Below are 19,617 nucleotides of genomic sequence, written 5' to 3'. Positions count from 1 at the left end.
CTCTCAGGGTTTGCCCGAGCTAGCAAACCACAGCTGATCTGAATCTTGTCAGGAATTCTTTTTGAAAATGGCTTTTCACTTGAAAATGATGTTCCAGGCCAGCTTTTTCTTGCTGAGGGTGGGATTTTCAAATGGACGGTTTGTTTTCCCGAGGTGTCTCCTGAAAATTGTTCTCGCTCGCTTCCTTCACCTGCAACCCTCGGTTCCCCTGCAGCAGGCTCAGCACTGCGCACTGCAGCCAAGGCTCCTTGCTGCTTTTTCAGTGAATAATTAGGATAATGTTGAGCGGGTCACTTCTGCAGATGGAAATATATGGATGTCCTCAGGCCACCAAGAGCGTGCAGCAACCGAGGAGCTGGAGAAGGCACTGAACATTGCAGAACTCAGCGGGGGAAACCCAGAACTGCTGTTACCACCAGGAAACGGGGAGCACGGGGTGGGGGCACGGAGAGGCAGGATTTTGTGCGAGGTGAGGAAGCCAGGCTTCACAGTCACACTGATTTTGGGAAAGGTGAGCCCCTGCTTCAATGCAGCGAGGGACAGAGCTGTTGGATACCTTCTTGTTGTGCCAGCAGGCAGGCAGCAGTCACAGCGCAGTCCTCGTCCCTATGGCACGGGACAAATTAGTTATTTTCGGGGAGACATCAGTGTTGGTTTCTCATCTGTCTTTGTGCTTCCCCTTTGTGTTCTCTGCGGTGCTGACAGGAGCTGAGGATAAGCAGGAGATGGGGAAGGCTGACCTCGTGGTGCTTCCTGCAGCCTGCTCCGTGCTTTGGGAGCTGTTCCCTAGCGGCAGGACAGCAACCTCCACCCTCTGAGGTCCCTCCTGCCTTCGGTCCCTCCTGCCAGGCCAGTGCAGGCGCTGGGAGAATCGTTCCCCGTTTCCAGGCCAAATTTATCTCATCAGAAAGTGGCACCGGGTGTGCTCGGGGCCGCTCGCGCTCTGTGTGTCCAAAGCTTCCTTTTTCTGTAGGATGCTTGGCTGAATTCTGCTGCACTTAGGGGAAATAACGGGGAGTTCTGTGCCACACCAACCCCACGTGGATAGCCAGGGGCGTTTGCTGTCTCCTTATCTGTCTGGTAGTTTCTGGCCCTTTGCCGGTTCTGTTCGCAGCCACCGCTTATTCCCAGCCTCTCGTGCTGGAGGAAAATGCTGCTTGAAAGGGGCAGTGGCAGCTTTGGCTGGACGAGCTATTCAGCACTGCCCCGACCCCTGCATTTACCCACTTGCAACCAGGCTTCCTTAGCAATATTCCCAGGTCCTTTGTGCTTGTTTCCATGGATTTGTGAGAACTGGCTACTGGGTTTTATCCGAGTTGCCTGGGATTTGCGTTACAGGATGAGCAAATGCACTTTAGCAGAATGCCAGGGGGAGAAAATGAGAGTAAAGTGAGCCTCAAGACAAGCCCGTAGGAGCCGCGGGGGTCACAGAGCAGATGCTGGGAGCCTGTGCCCCATTTACATCGACGCAGGCGGAGTGCACCACTGGAAAACAAGATATATTTTCCTAACGCCTCTTCAGAGCAGTTAATTCATTTTAATAGTGTGACTGGATGTGTGGATACACAGAGAATTAAGCTGCTGTCTTTTCCTGCCAACAGTAAACCCTTTGTTTTACCAGCATTTCGTGGCACACTGCTTCTTGAAGCAGGCGTGCTGCTCCGGGGTCACGGAGGCGGCGGTGCACTGGGATTTGGGCTCCTCGTGGTCCTGGTGAGTCTGTGCTGTGGCATCGTCCTGACAGCGGGCCATCACCAGGGGCTTGCTGCGGGCAGCTGCAGCCCTGCAGGAGGGTGCTGCTGGCCCGGGCACCGTGCTTTTGCTGGGCTCACTGCAATGGCACGTGGTGGTGCCCAGATGGCAACCACGGCTCCGGATCCTCAGGGCCACTTCCGAGCTGGGCTGAGGGCTGCTGCTGCTCCACCGTGCAATTTTGGAAGGTTGTGCGTCCCCAGCAGAAGTCCCATAACACTTTACCCATTGTATATCCATCTTTATATACATACGTACACATATATGTGCATATATAAGATATACACCCTAGTCTGTTGGGCTATGTAGAAGGACCTAGTGCTTGCAGAGCAGGCTGCTGGAGAAATCTGGTGAGATCGGCCAGAAATAGAACCAGCAAAAAAGTTCTTGTTAAACACAGCTAAATAAAAACTCATTGAGGCTATGAATGCAAAAAGCTGTTTTCCAGCTCATCTTGGCCTTGCTTCATTTTTGTTTTTATTTTTATTTTGCAGCATTTCTAATTAGCTGTTTAATTTGCATTCTTCATAAGCTTTTTATTTACCAAAAGTGTAGTAGCCAATGAATGAACAACTGCAGGAAGTTTACTTGGTGAAAAAAGTCCGAGCCCAACAGCTCTAATGTATTGCACAGTGAAAACAGTCACAAAGACTTTTTTTTTTTTCCCAAATACTAATTTCTTCATTTTTTGTGAAGATCTGAAAATGGCACTTTTGGAATATACTTTGCAGCGTTCTGAACTGGCATTTTAAGGAGAAAAATATTAGATTCAGCTTTTTGTTAACCTCCATTTTGAACGTCGACTTTACTTAAATAACAGCTCACTATTTCTGAGAAAAGACCAGAGGGCTCTACCACTCTTTTTTTTTTTTTTTTAATAAGCATAATTGTAGTTTTAAACCAAACCAAGGAGGCAGAAGAATTGACTGCGATCTGGTGCGAGACAGAAAGCCAGCCAGAACTAATCCTGGCTCTCTGCAGGAAACACTTCCTGACTTTGGCTCTAACCCAGCAAAGCAGTTAAATTGCTTATTATATAAGCATCTACCAAAGTAAGGGAATTCAGCAAGGTGAGTGTATGCCTGTGTGCTTCTCCATATGGGAAATAATTTCCGAGCTTTAAAATAAAACAAGAATAGAGGTGCTTTTTCTAAGATGAAACTTATTTCTCAGAAGGCCACCTCATTTTGATCTGAGACAAGAGGAAATGCTGAAAATCCACTTGGAATTCAGCTAATCCAGGAGACTTTTGGGGAGCTCCTCGTTTTGTGGTTATCCCAGCGTCTGAACTTTGCTGTCTGCTCGGCCGAGAAGAGTCAGCGTAGCTCCGTGCAGGTCTGGGGGTGAGGAAGGAGCAGGGTGCTGGATGCTGGCTCTCCCTCTCACTTTAACACCAGTTTAATTGACTTATCTCTTCGCTGCTCTGCCACAGGTGAGCAGAATTCAGTCCCATCACACATCGTGTACTCAGGACAGCGATGCCGGGCTGTAACAGCAGGATTCATTTGGGTTGCTGTGCGGCGAGCTGGAAAGCCGAGGCATGGCAAAAGGACCTCTTTGTTTACCTCCGGCAGTTTTCACTCCGGCGGCGTGAGACAATATTGCTCAGCCCCAACTTTTCACAATAGCGGATTCAGAGTCAGATTTCTCTATTTGAATAATGAGTGACAGCACTGAAAACAGCAGAGCTGGGTTATTCTTACAGGCCATTATAATAACTCAGGGCTAGAAGAAACAGTTTGCAAGCGCTGGAAAATGTAAACACATTTGTTGTCTTTTCTACTGCAGCGGTATTTTCAGAGTGCCTTAACCCTGCTGGTAGAGAAGTAAGAGGTATTTTAACCTAGTAAGTATTAAGTAACTGTTTACTTAACCAGTAACTTATGAGAAAATTGATTTTTTGTTCTTCAGCGAACTGCAAAAATGTCAGCGTGATCAGTCAAAACAAAGTGCTCCTGTTGAGCGCTGCCGGCCCGTGGTGGGATCTGCTGACCACAGTGGGCTGTTGTGGGGGAGAGAAAGCCAGCATTGTGCCGCCGGGACAAAGGAGCACAGACAGGAGGAAAGGTTTACAAAGGGTCGCATGGATTTTTGGGTTGCACATATCCATCAGGCTGCTTATAACACCGCACCCGGTATGGGCTGCGTTCGTGTGCTTAAAATAAGCTTTGGGCACCACATGGTTGGATGGTCACTTTATGTTTTGCACTGGCAGATGGTGGTGCTGTGTTGCAAAGCCTCTGCTGAGGTTTATGTGTTTCAAGTTTATCCCCTTAGTAAGAAGAGACTCGCACCGGGGTGGCTGCAGCAGGCAGCTCCAGGGCTGCATGGGCTCCGTGTCTCAGGCGTGTGAGCATCGGTCCTCCAGATGTGGAGGAGGCAGAGATCTGGCAGCTGGGGCTCACAGTGTGCAATTTGCGCTGTTGGCCAACAAAGCTGCAGCTCCAGAGCCTGAAAATCCGGCGTGTGTGCCCTGCCATGTCCACACAGAGCTCGTTGTGTTGGCTGGTGGTGGGGTTTGGTCGCAAGCTCGGTTCCCCAGGTGATGCTTCGTGTCGTTAGGTAATGACCTGGGGCAGGAGGACGATGTGCTTCGCTCAGCATGGGTTTTCCCTTTGGCTGACACTGCTCATGAAAACGTGGCCCTTTTTTCAAAATAGCCTTACTGCCATGTGCTGCCTGCCCCGGCTGCCTTTCTCCAAAGGCCACGTGAGTGGGAGCATCGCGAGTGCTGCCGCCTTTGAACTTTGCTCCTGGGTGGTCTGGATGTGAACCGCGCGACCTGCCAGCACTGCCAGGTGGACAGGGGTGCAATCCTCACAACATTTTTCAGAACAGAGCCTTCTGCTTCCTTACAGCGCTGCCTTGTGCCTTTGTAACGCATCCGCAAAGGGCTCACCTCGTTAGCACCCGGAGAAGGGACCCTCCGTGGGTGGCTCTCCATAAAGCCACATTGTTCTTCCAGAATGACGTGGGCTTAATGCAACCTAAAAAGACTTTTTTCGCAACCTAAGTAGAGACAGAGGCTTATTATAGCTGCGGTAACCCATTTAATCTTTCTTCTTACATAGAATAATGCTAATAAAAGAAAGATCCGTCTTTCTTAGTCCCAGCCGTACTTCCAATGCAAATGACAGACCTTGGAAATTTATTCAAATATAAATGGCAACATATGGTTTTATGCGGTGGGATTTGATTTCAGCGTTCGCCTTGGATTCGGGCCAATCTTCAGGCTGCAGGCTTCATCTACAGTTTCGCTCTCTTTAATCTTCCGGGATAAATTATATCATTTCACGAAAGGCAGCTCGCTGTCTCTCTTGAAGCACACATGTTCCCAGCCCTGACTCATCTGATGACAGTGTGAAATATCTGCAAGCAGCCGCTGAAAGCCATAGGTTGTTGGTGCTCTTCCTATTGCTAGCAGCTGCCCAAGCCAGCCAGCCGGGGCTGCTGGGTTCCCATCGTTGGCAATTGTCTGCCGGGCTTCTGTCACCTCAAGTTGCTCCCCGATTTAATTCGGCAACCCCTAATGGGGGGTGGTTGTTTATGTCAGCTTCTCTCAGCCATGCGGAACGGTTTGCATTAGATTCCCCAAAATCAGTCCTTCTGGCTTGTGTTGTTGAGTGATCCTACGTGCCATTGTCATGTTTATTTCCACGGTACCTGATCTGGTTTAAGTCCTCCCATTTTGTCTGAAGTGGCTGCGGGAGAGGTGTGATTGTTTGAGGAGCTCAAACCTGAGCTGAACCTATTTCTCCTTTTGTCGTGTTGACTCCAGCTGTTTTTTGGGAAAGGGAGAGTACGAAGAGCGCAGGGAGGGCTTGCTGTTGGTTGCATTGAAATACCATGCCGGAAAAAAATGGGCTTGGAGAATATGGAAGGGATGAGCACAGCTAAGCAGCCTGTGGTGCAAATCAAGGAGAGGCTTCTTCGGGTTTGGTTTGAGAGGGAATTGGATCGGGCCCAGTGTGTGCCTCTGAAATGAAATTACATTGGCAGGCAGCTGCTGCCTTTGATCTTTACAGTGCAAGTGGGTCCCTGACGCCCTGCCAGATCCTGGTTTTGGCTCTTCCCGGGGGAAGTGAGTCTCTTCGCAGCGACTCATCCCTTCTCCTCCTGAAGGGCGTGCTGCCTCTGCCTGGAAGCGTACATGGCCCAGGGAGGCGTGCACGAAGCAGCAGCAGCAGCCAGCCCCTTCCCGGGCAGCAAGGAGTGAGTCTGATGGCCCTCAGTAAGAGGGTGCTCAGCAGGGTGCTCACAGTGAGTCCCTGAGGTAGGTCATGGTGCTGCACAGTCATTGAAGCTGAGTTTCGTGGCACAGAAACCATTCCTGGTTCTGCAGGCAGAGAGTGCTACGGAGATGCTCTGGTCCCTGCCGGAGAGCACTCATTTGAGCTCTTGCTTTTAAATGCACACTGGTGCAGCCAGATGCTCCTGATGATCCCCGTATCTTCCCAAGGGTGCTTCTCGCCGTTTTGGAGTTGAGTTTGGACATCTGGTGGCTTTGCAGAGCCTAAGTCTCTGAAGTGAGGCCAGCTCTTGTGCCACCACCATCTGCAAAGCACAGCGTGCTGTGGGGCAGGGGCAGGAACTCACTCGTTTGCCCTCGCTTTTGGTTAGAAACATTTTGGAGCTGCCCTAACTCTCCATATACAGTGTTTGGGCATTGATCTCCCACCAAAAGATGATTCCTGGAAGGCTTTGTGAAGATTACCATGAAGAAAACCCTGGGGTTAGACGGCAGATTTACAGCCTGAAGCTGAGTGACCGGTGTCTCTCCAAACTCACCCGTCCTTCCCATGTCCCAGGGCCCTCCTCTGCTAAGCAGGGACAGCTCGTGCATCCTTCTCCCACTGCACAGCTGCGGGCCAGACAGCACAGCAAGACATGCTGCATCCAAGCAGGTCTGTCTCAGCTCTGTTTTACTGTATCTTGGACCTTAACGTGTGTTTTACAGGCAGAGTAGGAGTGTTCAGTGCTTCAAAACCCCTTCCGTGATGTAGGCTGCACAGAGAGCTGAGTCCTTTGGGTCTATGATTGTGACAATTTGCCTGACCACCAAGCACAGTGTGTTTGTCACAAGGGTGCAGGCTTTGTCACTGAGGTATTTCTTCTGTCTTCTGAGTTTTTAAGGTTTAGCTGGAAACACGCTGCATTTTAAACACCATTTTAGCCAGTGCTGGTTCCACCTTCGGCACCCTGCCACCAGATGCGTGTGGTTGCTGAGCCAGCACCGAGCCCATGAGCTGCAAGCTGTGGGACTGTGGCTGTGAATATTGGTGGTGGTGTTATCAAACAGCCCATCATAACCACTGCCACTGGCCTCGTACAGACATCCAGCAACAGGCATCCTATTGACGTCAGGTGCGGACCACAGATGTATGAATAATAACCCAGTTACGACAATTTTGTATGGGAATGACAGAAGATGTGTGATATACACTGCAGATAGATTTCATTCGGTCGTAACAGACAGCAGAAAGCATGGAGAGAGAGCGCCCAGCAGCACACCACAGGCAGTGCTCTGCAAATCCGACCATCAGCTTGGTTTAGGTCCCATTAAACCATCCAAAACCTCCTGCTGACCTCAGCGAGGTCTGCTCGGTGCCTTCGTTGCGGAGTTCCCAAAGAAGCACCCAGTGCTCCTGCCAATCCTAATTACCATTCATTGGCTCATTTCACACAAATGCTGCAGGATGAGCTGGCTCTGGAGGGAAGCAGCAGCTGATGTTCTCCGATCTGGGACGGGGAGCTGCGGTGGTAGCTGCCGGAGTTCCTGCTTTGTGAAGTGGCTGGCTCCTGGGGTTGTAATCACGGGGATGCATCTGTGTCCTCACAGCAGCAGCAGCCAGCGCTCCCCAGATGTTCGCCTGGAGCCTGGTTAAGAAAGGAAGAAGCCTCTTGGGCTCACCAAGGGTTTTGTGCTTCAGACAAAAGGAGGGCAGCGGTGCCCACCCCACGGTCCCTGTCACTTGGCAGCGTGTTTAGTGTTTTGTGAGTTTGTTGGGAGTCGCTCAGATCATTTGTCTGCTGAGAGAACTGGGACTCAACCAGAGAAGCTATGGGGGAGTGATAAGAGTTAAGCAATACACTGAGACCTACTTTATCTTAGATCTTATTTCTCCCTCAAGTTGGAGGTGTTTCCTGCCAGCACCCCTGTATTACAGCTCTGTAATTCCGAGCAGCTGATCGTTGTGCTGATGCATTTCGCTCCTCATTTAGCCTGTGATAATTTTCCTTTTTTCCTCTCTGTAATTTGGTCTTCTTCCTAATTACATTATGTTACAGTGGAAAACCAATTCTGAACTGTAAGAGAGGCCAAGTCTTCCTGTGGCATCGCCTGGTGTAACTCTGTTGTAACACTTATACAAGCAGAGCAGTGGGTATCCCTAAATTTTTAGGGGGAAAAGAGCTCTGAAGAGTTACATTATAATTGGAGCACACGTGTTGGTTGACCTGTGAATCCACAGCTGGATTTGTCATGAAGAATATTTGTAACAAGAGAGGGAACGTGGACAGAGAGAGGTTTTGAGCAAGCACAGAAGCTGCTTTTTAAATGTTTTGAATACTCTCTCTTGCAAAATGCAGTTTAATGTACACGTGGTGATTCTTTTCTAGGTGTGCGGAGAGAAACAGCGCTTTGAGAAGCTGATGGAGCACTTCCGAAATGAAGACAACAATATAGACTTCATGGTGAGCACTCTTCATTATCAGCAACCTTGGGTTTCCCTTCTTACTGTGTCTGTTCCTGCTGTCACACACAGCAGTGCCATGTGTATGATCCTTGGCCTAAAATTTATACAGTGCAATTTTTTAATATTCTAAACTGCATAGTATAACTCTCATATTTGTTTAGTTTCAGTTAACTTCAAGAAATGTCTCCTACCATACAAAAGGCAGTAGGAAAGTAGCCTTTTGGTTGCGTGTGCTACTTCTATGTGGCAGGATAGCAGCATCTGCAACATCAAGATGCATATTCTGTACATGTGCCAACATCCTCAAAATCACAGACAGGGAAGTGTGGGAGCGACTCAGTGCAGCTGCTGTCTGTCCTTATCTGCAGATAAAAATAGCAGTAGTTTTCACCACTTTGGTTCCTCAATGTGCATGTGTATGATTATTCACCAAATCCACTTCCCCTGGAGCACAGCAGAAAACAGCAAGAGAGGAAGATCTTACTGGCACCCACAGATGCCAACACCGGCGTGCACGTTGGAAACACGTGAAAGACAGAGGGACGTGGCAAGGATGAGCTAGCTGGTTATGTATTTGATATAAAAAATACTTCTGTATCTATTTCTTTAAAGGCTGTGGCAATGGGCGGTCATTTTGGTTGGAAGTTCTATTTTTAATTACAAAACAAACGCAGTTCAGATACGGTTGGTGCAGTCTCCCTTGCAGTATTTATGCCCAGTGCCTCGAATATGACATGATCCCATTTGTAGGTGAAAGAAGAGCAGGAAAGTTTCCCACCTGGTCACATTGGCCGTTCTGTAGGGTCACTGTGAAGCGTGTGTGACACTTTATACCATTCTAGTGCAAAGCTTCATGTTAAAGACCTCTTCCTGCCAGGAATTAGGCATTAAACCAGCTGGTGGGGTGTTTCCTACTGGCGCTGGAGACCCCAGTGTCAGTGACTTGCAACCAACAGGACCAGGTTTGCACCCACGAGGTGGTGGCAGAATCAAAAGGAAGCAGTGTGAGCAAGATAGGATGACCTTTTCCTCATGGTTTATGAAAAAAAAAAAAAAGTGTTATTGTGATCCCTGCAATTTTACTAAAGTTAGCAAGCTGCTCTCAGTAACTCTGTGACATGTTACAGTTGGGTTTGCTCCTTATTATTGCAGTCCCAGTAAGGACATGTTGCTAGTCACAGTATACATTAAGTGTTCTCAGATGTGCGTACAGCTCAGCCTGTAATTTAACAGAAAGATTTGTTAGTCCCAAGCACCCAACTCCTGAATGTTTCTGCTGTGCTCCCCAGGAAGGGTGATGGTATTTGGGGAGCAGGAGAGCAGCGCAGCGTAGTGCAGCCTGCACCTTGCTGTGAGCTACAGGATTTGTCCCCTTTACTGGAAACAATCATCCCTCATCGTTATTTAAGATAAGAAATGGTGTATTGCGAGGTTGGAACAGGGAATGTACCTGTCAGCATGTCTGTACAGGCCCGGTGAGCTGTGAATATTCAGCATCCAACTGGGCAGCCTGTTTCAGCTGTGAGAACATTCCCTGGTCCTCTCAGGTTGAATGTAGTGCTTGAAAGAGGATAAATAGAGATTTTTTTCAGAACTTGCCCAACTACTAATAAAGTCTGCGTCTTTGGGTTGCTTCCATTGACTGAGGGCTTGAATATATGACAAGCCTAGAGCTAGAGGAGGGAGCTCATGACAAATGATTTGGCAGATCTGCTCGTTCCTGTCACCATCTGGCCCTAACGCGCTCCACATGCTGCTGCGAGCAATAGCTGAGAAATGTGCCTGGGGGCGAGCAGGGGGCTCGGGGCTGCCAGAGAGGTGCAGAGCCGAGGAACCAAGGTGCGGAGCTGAGATGTGGAGCTGTGCAGCCGTTCCTTTCTGCAGGATGGGGTGAAATGGCTCCAGGATGTAACGTTAAGGCTCGGGTAATTCAAGTAGTTGTAAGGAGTGAAGATAAACAGAGAGCTATTCCTGCAGGACCTGGCTTTCGGGCTGCCCTAGATGGAGAAGACAAGAGTTGTCTGGGAAGCTGGAGCTGAAAGGGGCTGCAGTTAATTGCGTGGATCTAATGGGAGGAAAGAACAACAAAAAGGCAAAAGTATTTTAGAGAAGGTTCCTGTTGTTGACATTGACTTACTTCATTTTAAAAGCAACTTTCTTAGATTAATTTTCTTTGACTTGATAAATTCCTTAGTTGTGTATGTAAGGATCTGAGAAAGGAAATGAGAATTTGGCCCTAATGTTCTAAGAGCCAAAGCAAGTATAACAAAAGCGCTTTTGAAATAAGGAAATTTGGCTCTGAGTGATTTGACAGGACAGCAGTGTTCAGCTGGCCAAGGCCGGCACCGGCCCTAGGAGGAACCAGAGTTCACCACAGAAACTGGAAGGAGTCCTCTGCCATGCAGGGAGTCAAAACCAACTGCACGAGCAGGGTTGTTTGGTAAGAAATGGGTGCACGTTGAGTGGCAGGGGTGAGACACCCCAGGAGCTTGTGTTCCTGTGGTTCCTGGTGGCTCCAAAGCTAGCTCGGGTTGGGAGAATGGGCATCCCGGTCCCAAACCTGTTGCCAAAGGCCACCGTACAACAGACACTTGTCCACTAGTTTATTCTTTGGGCCTTGAAACAGAGAACTGGCCACTTTCCAGTAGCAAACTGGAAATCCAGAGGGCAGCCTTCAGTTCTGTCTTCCCACAAAGCAGCCCAGAGACATGGAGTCGCCTGGAGGCTTAGCTTCATTCTAGAAACCTAGGAGCTACCTCAGTCAGTGCTGGGAACGTGGTGTTACTCCTGTCACAGTGTCTCCAGCAGGACTGGCTTATGGCCTACAGGGACACGTCAAGGACAAGGCAAACCCTCTCAGAGCAGCTCAGGGTGTGACACAGACATGGTCACCCAAGAGCTGAAAGAGCAAGGGATGTGCAGAGTGGGATTTGGCTGTGCCTTATGTTCCCGTAAAAAGCAAACCTTTGTGGGGTTCCTGGCCCGATTCCTGCCCTTCTGCAGGCGGCTTGCTCTGCTGCTCCTAGGGCTCACAGCCCCCTTCGCTCCAGGGCCTTTGTCTTGTCTGTGCTGTGCTCGGACGTGGTGGCGTGCCAGCTCCTATGGTCTGGGCCCTTGCTCAGTTACCAAACCACAGATTTTAAAACATGCTTTCTGCAAATAACAAAGCACCTTTTGTAAAGTCCCCCTTTCCAACTTCAGGGTTCCAGTTGAAAAATTAATCTCACTTTTAAAGGCAGTTTTGGAACAGGGCATTGTTTTCTTAAGCACTTGTGTGCTTGTGTGATGTCTCGCAGTGCGAGCTGGCACGGCAAGCCAACCAGCGTGCAATAAAGGTAGGCTCCACAGACATGACTTAATTGCTGGAATCCGTGTTTCCCTTTATCACAACAGACAAACAAGCTGATGGGAAAAAAAAAAGCAAAAAGCTGCAGAATAGCAAATCACAGTTTCCCTTGGCAGCAGCCGTAACAAAGTGCGGTCACTAGCGCTGTGTGCCCTGCCGTGCTGACCCGTGATGGTTCCTCTTGCAGGTGGCCTGCATGCAGTTCATCAACATCGTTGTCCACTCGGTGGAGGACATGAACTTCCGAGTCCACCTGCAGTATGAATTTACAAAACTGGGCCTGGACGAGTACTTGGACGTGAGTATGGGCAGGTTCCTGGCGCTCACCAGACGGGTGAGTGTATTTGCAGCGTGGGGCTGCTGGCACGTGTGGGCTTTGCTCAGAGAGCTGGGCTGCTCCTGCCTGTGCCCTGAGGGCAGCAGGGAGGCAGTATGAGGAGGCCAAGCCTCTTGCTGCCCCAAACATGCTGCCACCGACAGCTTTCAGGAGGGCAGCACAGGGCGGCCCCATAGCCTGTGCTGAAACCGCCATGCTTCGGGGGCTGACAGGGCTGCGGCCTGGAGCCACCCTGCCGTGAGGGGAGAAAAACCCACTGCTGCGAGCTGGAATTACAGACCGGGAGCTAAATTGGTAGCTTTGTCTGATAACAAGGCGAGGATGAACCACAGCCGCTCTCTGTGGCAGTGGCGTGGCCCTGCATGGTGCAGGCCGCACGCTGACCTTCGGCCTCAGGCTGCGAGCACCGTGCCTGGAGGCACTCGCTGCGTGGAGATGGTAGGGACGGGCACTGCCTCAGGGTCTGCCATAATTGTACACACTGGTACCAGCATGGCACTGTCTGGGGTCCGGGGCTGCCCCAAATACTAGAGTATCCTCAGAAGCAGGCAGAATGGTTGAAACTGCACTCTGATGTTTTCTTTTGAGATAAAATGAGCTCATTTTGAATGTGGCAAGCCAGCCCAACACGAGGTGAGTGAAGACAAGGGGAGGGTTTGCTCTGGGCCATGAGGCTGCTTTGTGCCTGGCCACGAGTGCTGGCTTCACCTCTCCGTGCTGGCTGCAGGGCTGGGGCATGCAGGAGAGCAGTGGTACCCTCTGTAGTAACAGAAGACGAGACAGTGCTCATTTTTATTTGAAAGTTCTGGATGTTTGGTCTTCAAAAATGACTGTTTCTCAATTTTGACCCCAGCTAATGTTAAAAAGCAGAGTGTTGTTAAAATGTTAAAATTCCTGAATGTTGGAGGTGGCCGAGCTCCCACTGTTCTCCCTCCCCTTTTCACTGCGTGCAATTATCTTGCTTCAAATCGCTGCCTGTGCTGAGTGACGGCTTTTTATTTTGGGGTTTACAGAAATTGAAACACACGGAGAGCGACAAACTGCAGGTGCAAATTCAAGCTTACCTGGATAACGTTTTCGACGTGGGAGCATTACTGGAGGACGCTGAAACCAAGAATGCAGCCCTGGAAAGAGTTGAAGAACTGGAAGAAAATATTTCCCATGTTAGTACAAAACTGAAGTCACTTCCTGGAGTGGTGCAGAGCCTGCTCTGCACAGGGGCTCTGGTATTGCCCCTTTCTTTCAGGAGATGGACATAAAAGCGTAGTGGGGGCTAGAACCTTTGGGGTGAGGAGCACTAATTTAAAGGAAGTCTGTGGGACTGCTGTGCTTTCTTTATTGGGGTTGAAAAGATACTTGGCAAATGAAGGAATTCTGGAAATCTCAGGCAGGTAAACTTCCTGGGTGCTTCCATGGTGCATTTTGAACCTCATATGCTGCATATTTTAGTGGTGGGCCGAGGGGGGGGGAATTGTCTCCACGTGGAGGTGCTGAGCAGAGAGGCACTGGGCACACAGAGGGACTGCAAAGCGTTGTTGTGAGCTGGGGAAGCTAATTTATGTAGAAACGGCAAATTCCATAGCAAATTCTCAGTACCAGTAAATAGAACAGATAAGGATCTCTGACTGTAAAAACACAGCGAAAGCTCTGTGTGGCTTCCAGCACTCACAGCAAGGATGTGTGAACGGGGGCAGGCAGGTGGAGTGAGACCACTGCCAGGGGCTCCTGCTGAATCCCTGGGGCAGGGCCATGTCCTGTGCTGGAGGAGGGTGGGTGCGGAGCAGATAGGTGCTCCGATGCCTTAAAGGAAGCAAGGGCTTAGTAATATAGACCGAAAAACAGCAGCGTGCAGATATTTGGTGTTTGCTTATGGCTTTTCTGTCCCATCTCTTGGTGTCAGTCACTTTAGTCCAGAAAATGTGGCTTGGCTGTTTTATATTAAATAAAAGTGTTTTCCATACTTTAAGGAAGGGTTATTCTACCACCAGTCCTATGTGGCCATCACTTAGAATAAATATGTTAAAAAAACCCTTCCCGTGCAGTATCTGCCACTCTTGAGGTGCTCTTCTGCTAGAGAAAAATGATGTGGTGGAAATGGCACGGATTGCTTCGCAGATCTCCTTTCCACTGTTTAGAAACTTAATGGTGTACTTTGGTGGCAAAATGTTAAGGGCTGACTTCTGATCTCCTGTTACATAAACTAGACTAACCCCAGGAGTATGGACATAATTTTCTGTTATGTGTTGACAGAAATATTAATAATAGAATTGCAAATTTTAATCTCAAAAATGCAGCGAGCAGTACAGCCTTCACCAACCTTGCCTGAATCGGAGTGATTAGTGGTAATGGAAAAAAGCCAGCACGAACTTCATGGCTTTTCAGACCCCTTGGTAAAAAATAAAAATAAATCAATTGCTGAGGGACAATGTTCATCATCTGCCCTTGATGCCACCTGCCTCCTCCACGCAGGACCCCTTGCTCTTTCCAGCAAGTGGTGCTGACATTTTGCTTGAGAAAGCTACTATTATTTATCTAATTCATTTCTCTGTTGTACAATAGTTATCTGAAAAACTCCAAGATACGGAGAATGAAGCTATGGCAAAGATTGTGGAACTGGAAAAACAGCTCATGCAAAGAAACAAAGAACTGGATGTGATTCGGGTAAGTGCAATAGGAGGGCTCTGGCTGATGCCACGTCTCAGCGGAGGGATCTGCTGTGCATTTCTTGTCTGGGAGGTAATGACTGTTGTAATGGGTTGAGCAATTTCCGTCAGCTTTCTAATTTGGAACCTAGAACAGATTTCAAGTAGATTTATTTGTCTGTGCTCTCAGAGATGGACATTTAAGGCTCTGAGTATGCCAGCAAAAGACAAGCACATCCTATTGCACAGGTCTGTAGCGTTGCTGGTTGAGTTTTGCACATGTGGTTGGCTCCGGAGGGGGGTTTGAGTTGGAACTGGAGTCTTTGAGACTCGGGTAGTACAGCATCAAGCCCAGCCTGCTTTCTGTGCACAATCTAGACTTTTTTTTTTTTTTTGTGTACTATTTTAGTAACAAAAATTGTTAATGCAATACCAACTTCAGCCTAAATGTGTCCCAAAGCATGGCTGCTTCTAGGGGTCCTTCTGAGTGTCTGCCTTGGGTGCTTGCAGGTACAATCCCCTCCTGATCAGGAGGGGAGACCTCTTCTGGGTCAGTATCTACTCGTAGGCAGAGCAACCAGCAAGGCATCAGATACTCCAAGTGAAAATCAAAATCGAGGTAGAGCACATCTGCTGTGCATAGGACGCAGTACTGCACACAGCCTTACCTCTAGTGTGGGAAAAACAAAAAGGAGGCCTTCCTCCCCAATGAAAATGTATGGTTTGTGTTAAAATGCTTCGTTAGATAATGCCTGGTGCAGCCCAAGGTCTGGTGTCAGGCTGCCTTCTGTTGCTGGTATTGGCATATATAATTGGTATTCTGTTTTGTGAATAAAGCTGCAAATGCCGTGTGTGTGTGGCATTCACAGGAAATCTACAAAGATGCAAATACCCAGGTTCACACCTTGAGAAAAATGGTGAAGGAAAAAGAGGAAGCCATCCAGCGACAGTCAACGCTGGAGAAGAAGATCCATGAACTGGAGAAGCAGGGGACCATTAAGATCCAGAAGAAAGGAGATGGTGACATCTCTATTCTCCCTGTGGCTCTGGCCTCCGGGATGGTGCCGGCAGGCTCAGAGGCTGTGGCTGGTGCCTGTGTCACACCGGTTGCTGGAGCCGCAACTTCTGTCCCCTTGCCACCACCTCCACCACCACTACCAGCCTTAGCAGCAGCATCGGAGGCAGGTAAGAAGCATCACGTCCCCAAAATATGGGCTGGCCGGGAGCTTGAGAGCTGGGCGTTCGTTGTGCCAGGGTCAGGCTTGGTGGCCTTACACCAAAAAACCACCAATGGTAGGGACAAGGAGGGCGGTGGGCCCTGCTGTGAGTTGTTCTGCAGCAGCTCATGATGTTTTGATTTCTCTTCATGTCAGTACCTCTTCTCTTCTCTCCTTTCCTTAGTGCAAAACGGCCCTGTGACAGTGCCAATGCCGCCTCCACCCCCGCCTCCACCACCACCTCCGCCGCCGCCACCTCCTCTCCCAGGTCCAGCCTTGGAGACCGCTCCTGCAGCTCCTCTGCCCCCGCCGCCCCCGCCGTCAGCTCCCCCCCTGCCCGGGACAGCCTCTCCCACTGTGGTTTTCAACTCAGGGCTTGCAGGTAAAACTCCCCTGTGTTTCCCCAGCGTGCTGAGGGTTTGCCTGCAAAGTGAGCAAAGGCAAGGCCAGGGCGTGTGGACTGGAGGGGACAGGATACTGAGGTGGGGCTTCTTTTCTCTTAGTCACCTAACTAATACTCTTTATCTCTATCTGGTATTGTACTTAGAGGGATTTACGAAAGGAAAGATCATTTTATCAATCAAACAGATTTGGTTTGGTCTATGAGAGATGACTTCTTCAGCGAAACTAAAGCTGTTGCCAGAAATATTTTTCTAACATCATCATTTTTGGCCTGAAGTGAACAAAATATGGTTTTGAAAGAAATGCAAAGCTTCATGGTTTTGATTTCTTCTCAGAACATGATGAAGAAATATCTGTGAAAAAAAAAAAACACGGCAAACTTTTTGTAATTATTTTGGAAGGAAGAAAAATTTCCTGACCCATCTTCCATCATGTTTTTATGCTCTCTCTATCATATGCCAAGCATCTCACACAGCAAGTGAATGTTAATTGGTATCACACCCCTTCCCCTGCAGGAAATCTCAAGAGTACATTATGATTCCAGAGACTGAGAAAGTCTGATTAATAGCTTTTTTTTTTTTTAAACTAATTAAGTATTCCAGATTCCAGCCTTTAAAGTCTTTTTTTTTTATTTTTTTTTTTCTGAAACTGAAAAGCATCATGGAATTGGTGGGTTCCAGAGTGTATTAAAAAAAAAAAGAAGAAAGGATGAGGTTAGGGGTTGATGTGTCCCCAGTGGGCTTCAGAGCAGCGCAGTGGTCCTGCAGCGTGCAGTGCTGCTTGGCACCATGGCTGGAGGAGCAGAGCAGAAAGCTTTCAAGCAGGCGCTCCCTTCTGCCTCTGCGGGGCCAGCCTTGTTCTCCAGAGGTCTTTCCACGTGGAGAAGACCCCTGCCCCAGCCTGGTGTCCTCATGGTGTGCAGGGACGGAGCAGCAGAGCCGTGCTGCAGCGCTCGGTGCTCCTCGGGTGCGGGGGCTGCTCGGCACAGTCCCTGCGGGGTTGGAGGGGGAGCGGTGAAGCGCTGAGCCTTGCTGTGCTGACCATCACTAACATTTTTTTCTCTGTTCTTTCTGCTTCCTGATTAGACGGGCCAATCAAGCTCTTCTGTAGGTTGCTCTCTGCTAAGTATTTAACTCTCTTCTCCCCTGTCCCCCTCTGTCCCTCTGTGCTGTGCCCTGTGTGTGCCTGTGGACGTGTCCCTGTCTGGGAGGTGGAGGGGGGGTGCAGGCTGCTGCAGAGGGGCGCTGGGTGGAGCAGGAGCACGTGTTGGCTTCAGGGTGCTGCCAGCCAGCAGGATTTGGCCTCTCGGAGGCCCTGATTCAGCAAAGCACTTCAGCAAGTAATTAAGATGTGTGGTTTCTTTGGAGCTGTCCTCCAGCTGCGCTCTTTACACCGTTCACATCAAGGCTTTTTTCCCCAAAAAGGCTGAAGCACGGAGACTGGGCAGCCTCCACCAGTTGCAGATGCCTTCCTTGGCGTCTGTACCCTGCTGTGACCATGTCCCCACTGTGCTGCCCTCAGTGGTGCAGCTCCCAGGGGCCTTGCCAGCTGCTGCTGGGTCTCTGTAAGGGAGGAGGAAGGGAATTTTTAGGGGATTTTGATTAGCCGAGGTGGGAGCTGGCTCACGAGGCAGTTCGTTTCCCTTCCTGTCCTGAAATAACCCAGCAGCAGTCACTAATCTGTTCTAATGTATGCATCAGATGAAAATGTTTTTTTTTTCATGGATGTTTCAGCTTGGAAAAAAAGTCTGTTTTATTTTAGGAATTATTTAGGTAAACACATTAATTGTACAAAGAGCAAAACTGGTTTAGATGAGCAGAAGTTTATCATGCATGGTCATGTCTTCCAGTTGGGTGAACGTATTTCTCAAAATACACTTTCAAGCTGGATATTGTGCATGTTCCCTGTTACTCACTGATGGTTCTTTGTTTCGAGCAAATTGTCTTGCCAGTAATTTGTTCTTTGCAGTGTTCCTGCAATATGGGCATGAGCCTGAAAGGTACACAGATGCACAGCTCAATTCTTTTAGAAGTGGGAGGACAAAGTGAGAGAAGTGTTCTTGTTGTTCACCTGGCTCCAGTGCACAACAGGAGAGTGTCCCCTGAAACAGGTGGTCTCTGTCCTGCCCAAAACGTGCTCACAGACTTGCTAGGCAAAAGTAAAATAATTATTTGCTCAAGTGCTATGCAAGCTGGGAAATCCATCTTCTGAAATCACGGGGAAAAAAAACCTAACATCTCTACACAGCATCAAAAAATGAGCAAGATTCCTCCCACTACAAATGCAGGGTAGGAAGGAGCCAAGACTTGGATAGAAATGGCTCATTTTCTAAAGGATTTTGGATCAACACGTTGATTAATTAATGAACATCCCGATTTTGTAGTGACTAACACCACTGTGTGTACATCAACATACACAGAAATGAGCACCGAATTACCAAAATTACTGATGTACCCTGCACTTCTGGAGGAATAGCAACAGAGTTGTGTTGTTTTCCTTGCCCCAACGTTATTTTGTTCTCTGTTCACTGATTACTGGCAGTTGTTAACCTTCATTTCCTGTAGCTTCTCTGTGTAAGTTACTGAAGCACACAAATGCTGCACAACCCGAGAAGACCAGACCCATTACTTCAGCTGTGTGAAAGCTCTCGTGTCCTGCCCATGCCTTGGGCTTTAAAGGACAAACCTGGCCCTTCTGAAACTGCACTGCCCCATTGCAGCAGGGTACCAAAAACTGGGGAGAGGGGCTTCTCTGCTTCTCGTCCCCTGGCTTTGGTTGAACTTCATGACCCATCAGCTGCCAGCAGCACACCCTCCCTCCACATCGCTGAGGGAACGGTGTCCTCAGCTGCAGCTTCCCATCCTGCAAACACTGGGCCTGACCCAGGGCTCACGGGGCATTTTTCAGCTGTCAGGGAATTTATCGTTTCCTTTCCTCTGGTGTCTCTAGCTGTGAAAATCAAGAAGCCGATCAAGACCAAGTTCCGCATGCCAGTGTTCAACTGGGTCGCCCTCAAACCCAACCAGATCAATGGGACAGTCTTCAACGAAATAGATGACGAAAGGATCCTGGAGGTACGAGTGCTGTCTGCTGGCTTCTGCTTCCCACTTCTGTCCATATCCTAAGTCAGTATTGGCTTTTGCAGAGAGAGATTTTGGCAAACAGCTCATCAGTGGCCTGTGGTACCCAGTAAGGAGTCCTTGTAGCTGCTGGTATTGATTATAAA

The 19,617-nt window shown here is 49.0% G+C and overlaps 1 protein-coding gene across 5 annotated transcripts in view; it reads left to right on the top strand.

Moving 5' to 3' along the window:
- The window catches only part of FMNL2 (formin like 2), a 102,723-nt gene that overhangs the window by 69,950 nt on the left and 13,156 nt on the right, over nt 1-19,617 (top strand). For all 5 annotated transcript variants that reach the window (XM_068686917.1, XM_068686920.1, XM_068686918.1 and 2 more), the window contains exons 10-16: nt 8,371-8,445; nt 11,981-12,091; nt 13,144-13,293; nt 14,690-14,791; nt 15,642-15,957; nt 16,174-16,371; nt 19,341-19,465. In XM_068686917.1, the coding sequence (XP_068543018.1) occupies nt 8,371-8,445; nt 11,981-12,091; nt 13,144-13,293; nt 14,690-14,791; nt 15,642-15,957; nt 16,174-16,371; nt 19,341-19,465 (1,077 nt within the window). The remainder of the gene's footprint in view (nt 1-8,370; nt 8,446-11,980; nt 12,092-13,143; nt 13,294-14,689; nt 14,792-15,641; nt 15,958-16,173; nt 16,372-19,340; nt 19,466-19,617) is intronic.

The sequence above is a fragment of the Anas acuta genome, chromosome 6, assembly GCF_963932015.1.
Source record: "Anas acuta chromosome 6, bAnaAcu1.1, whole genome shotgun sequence".
NCBI classification, from domain to species: Eukaryota; Metazoa; Chordata; class Aves; order Anseriformes; family Anatidae; genus Anas; species Anas acuta.
This window is presented reverse-complemented; position numbering and strand designations above follow the sequence as displayed.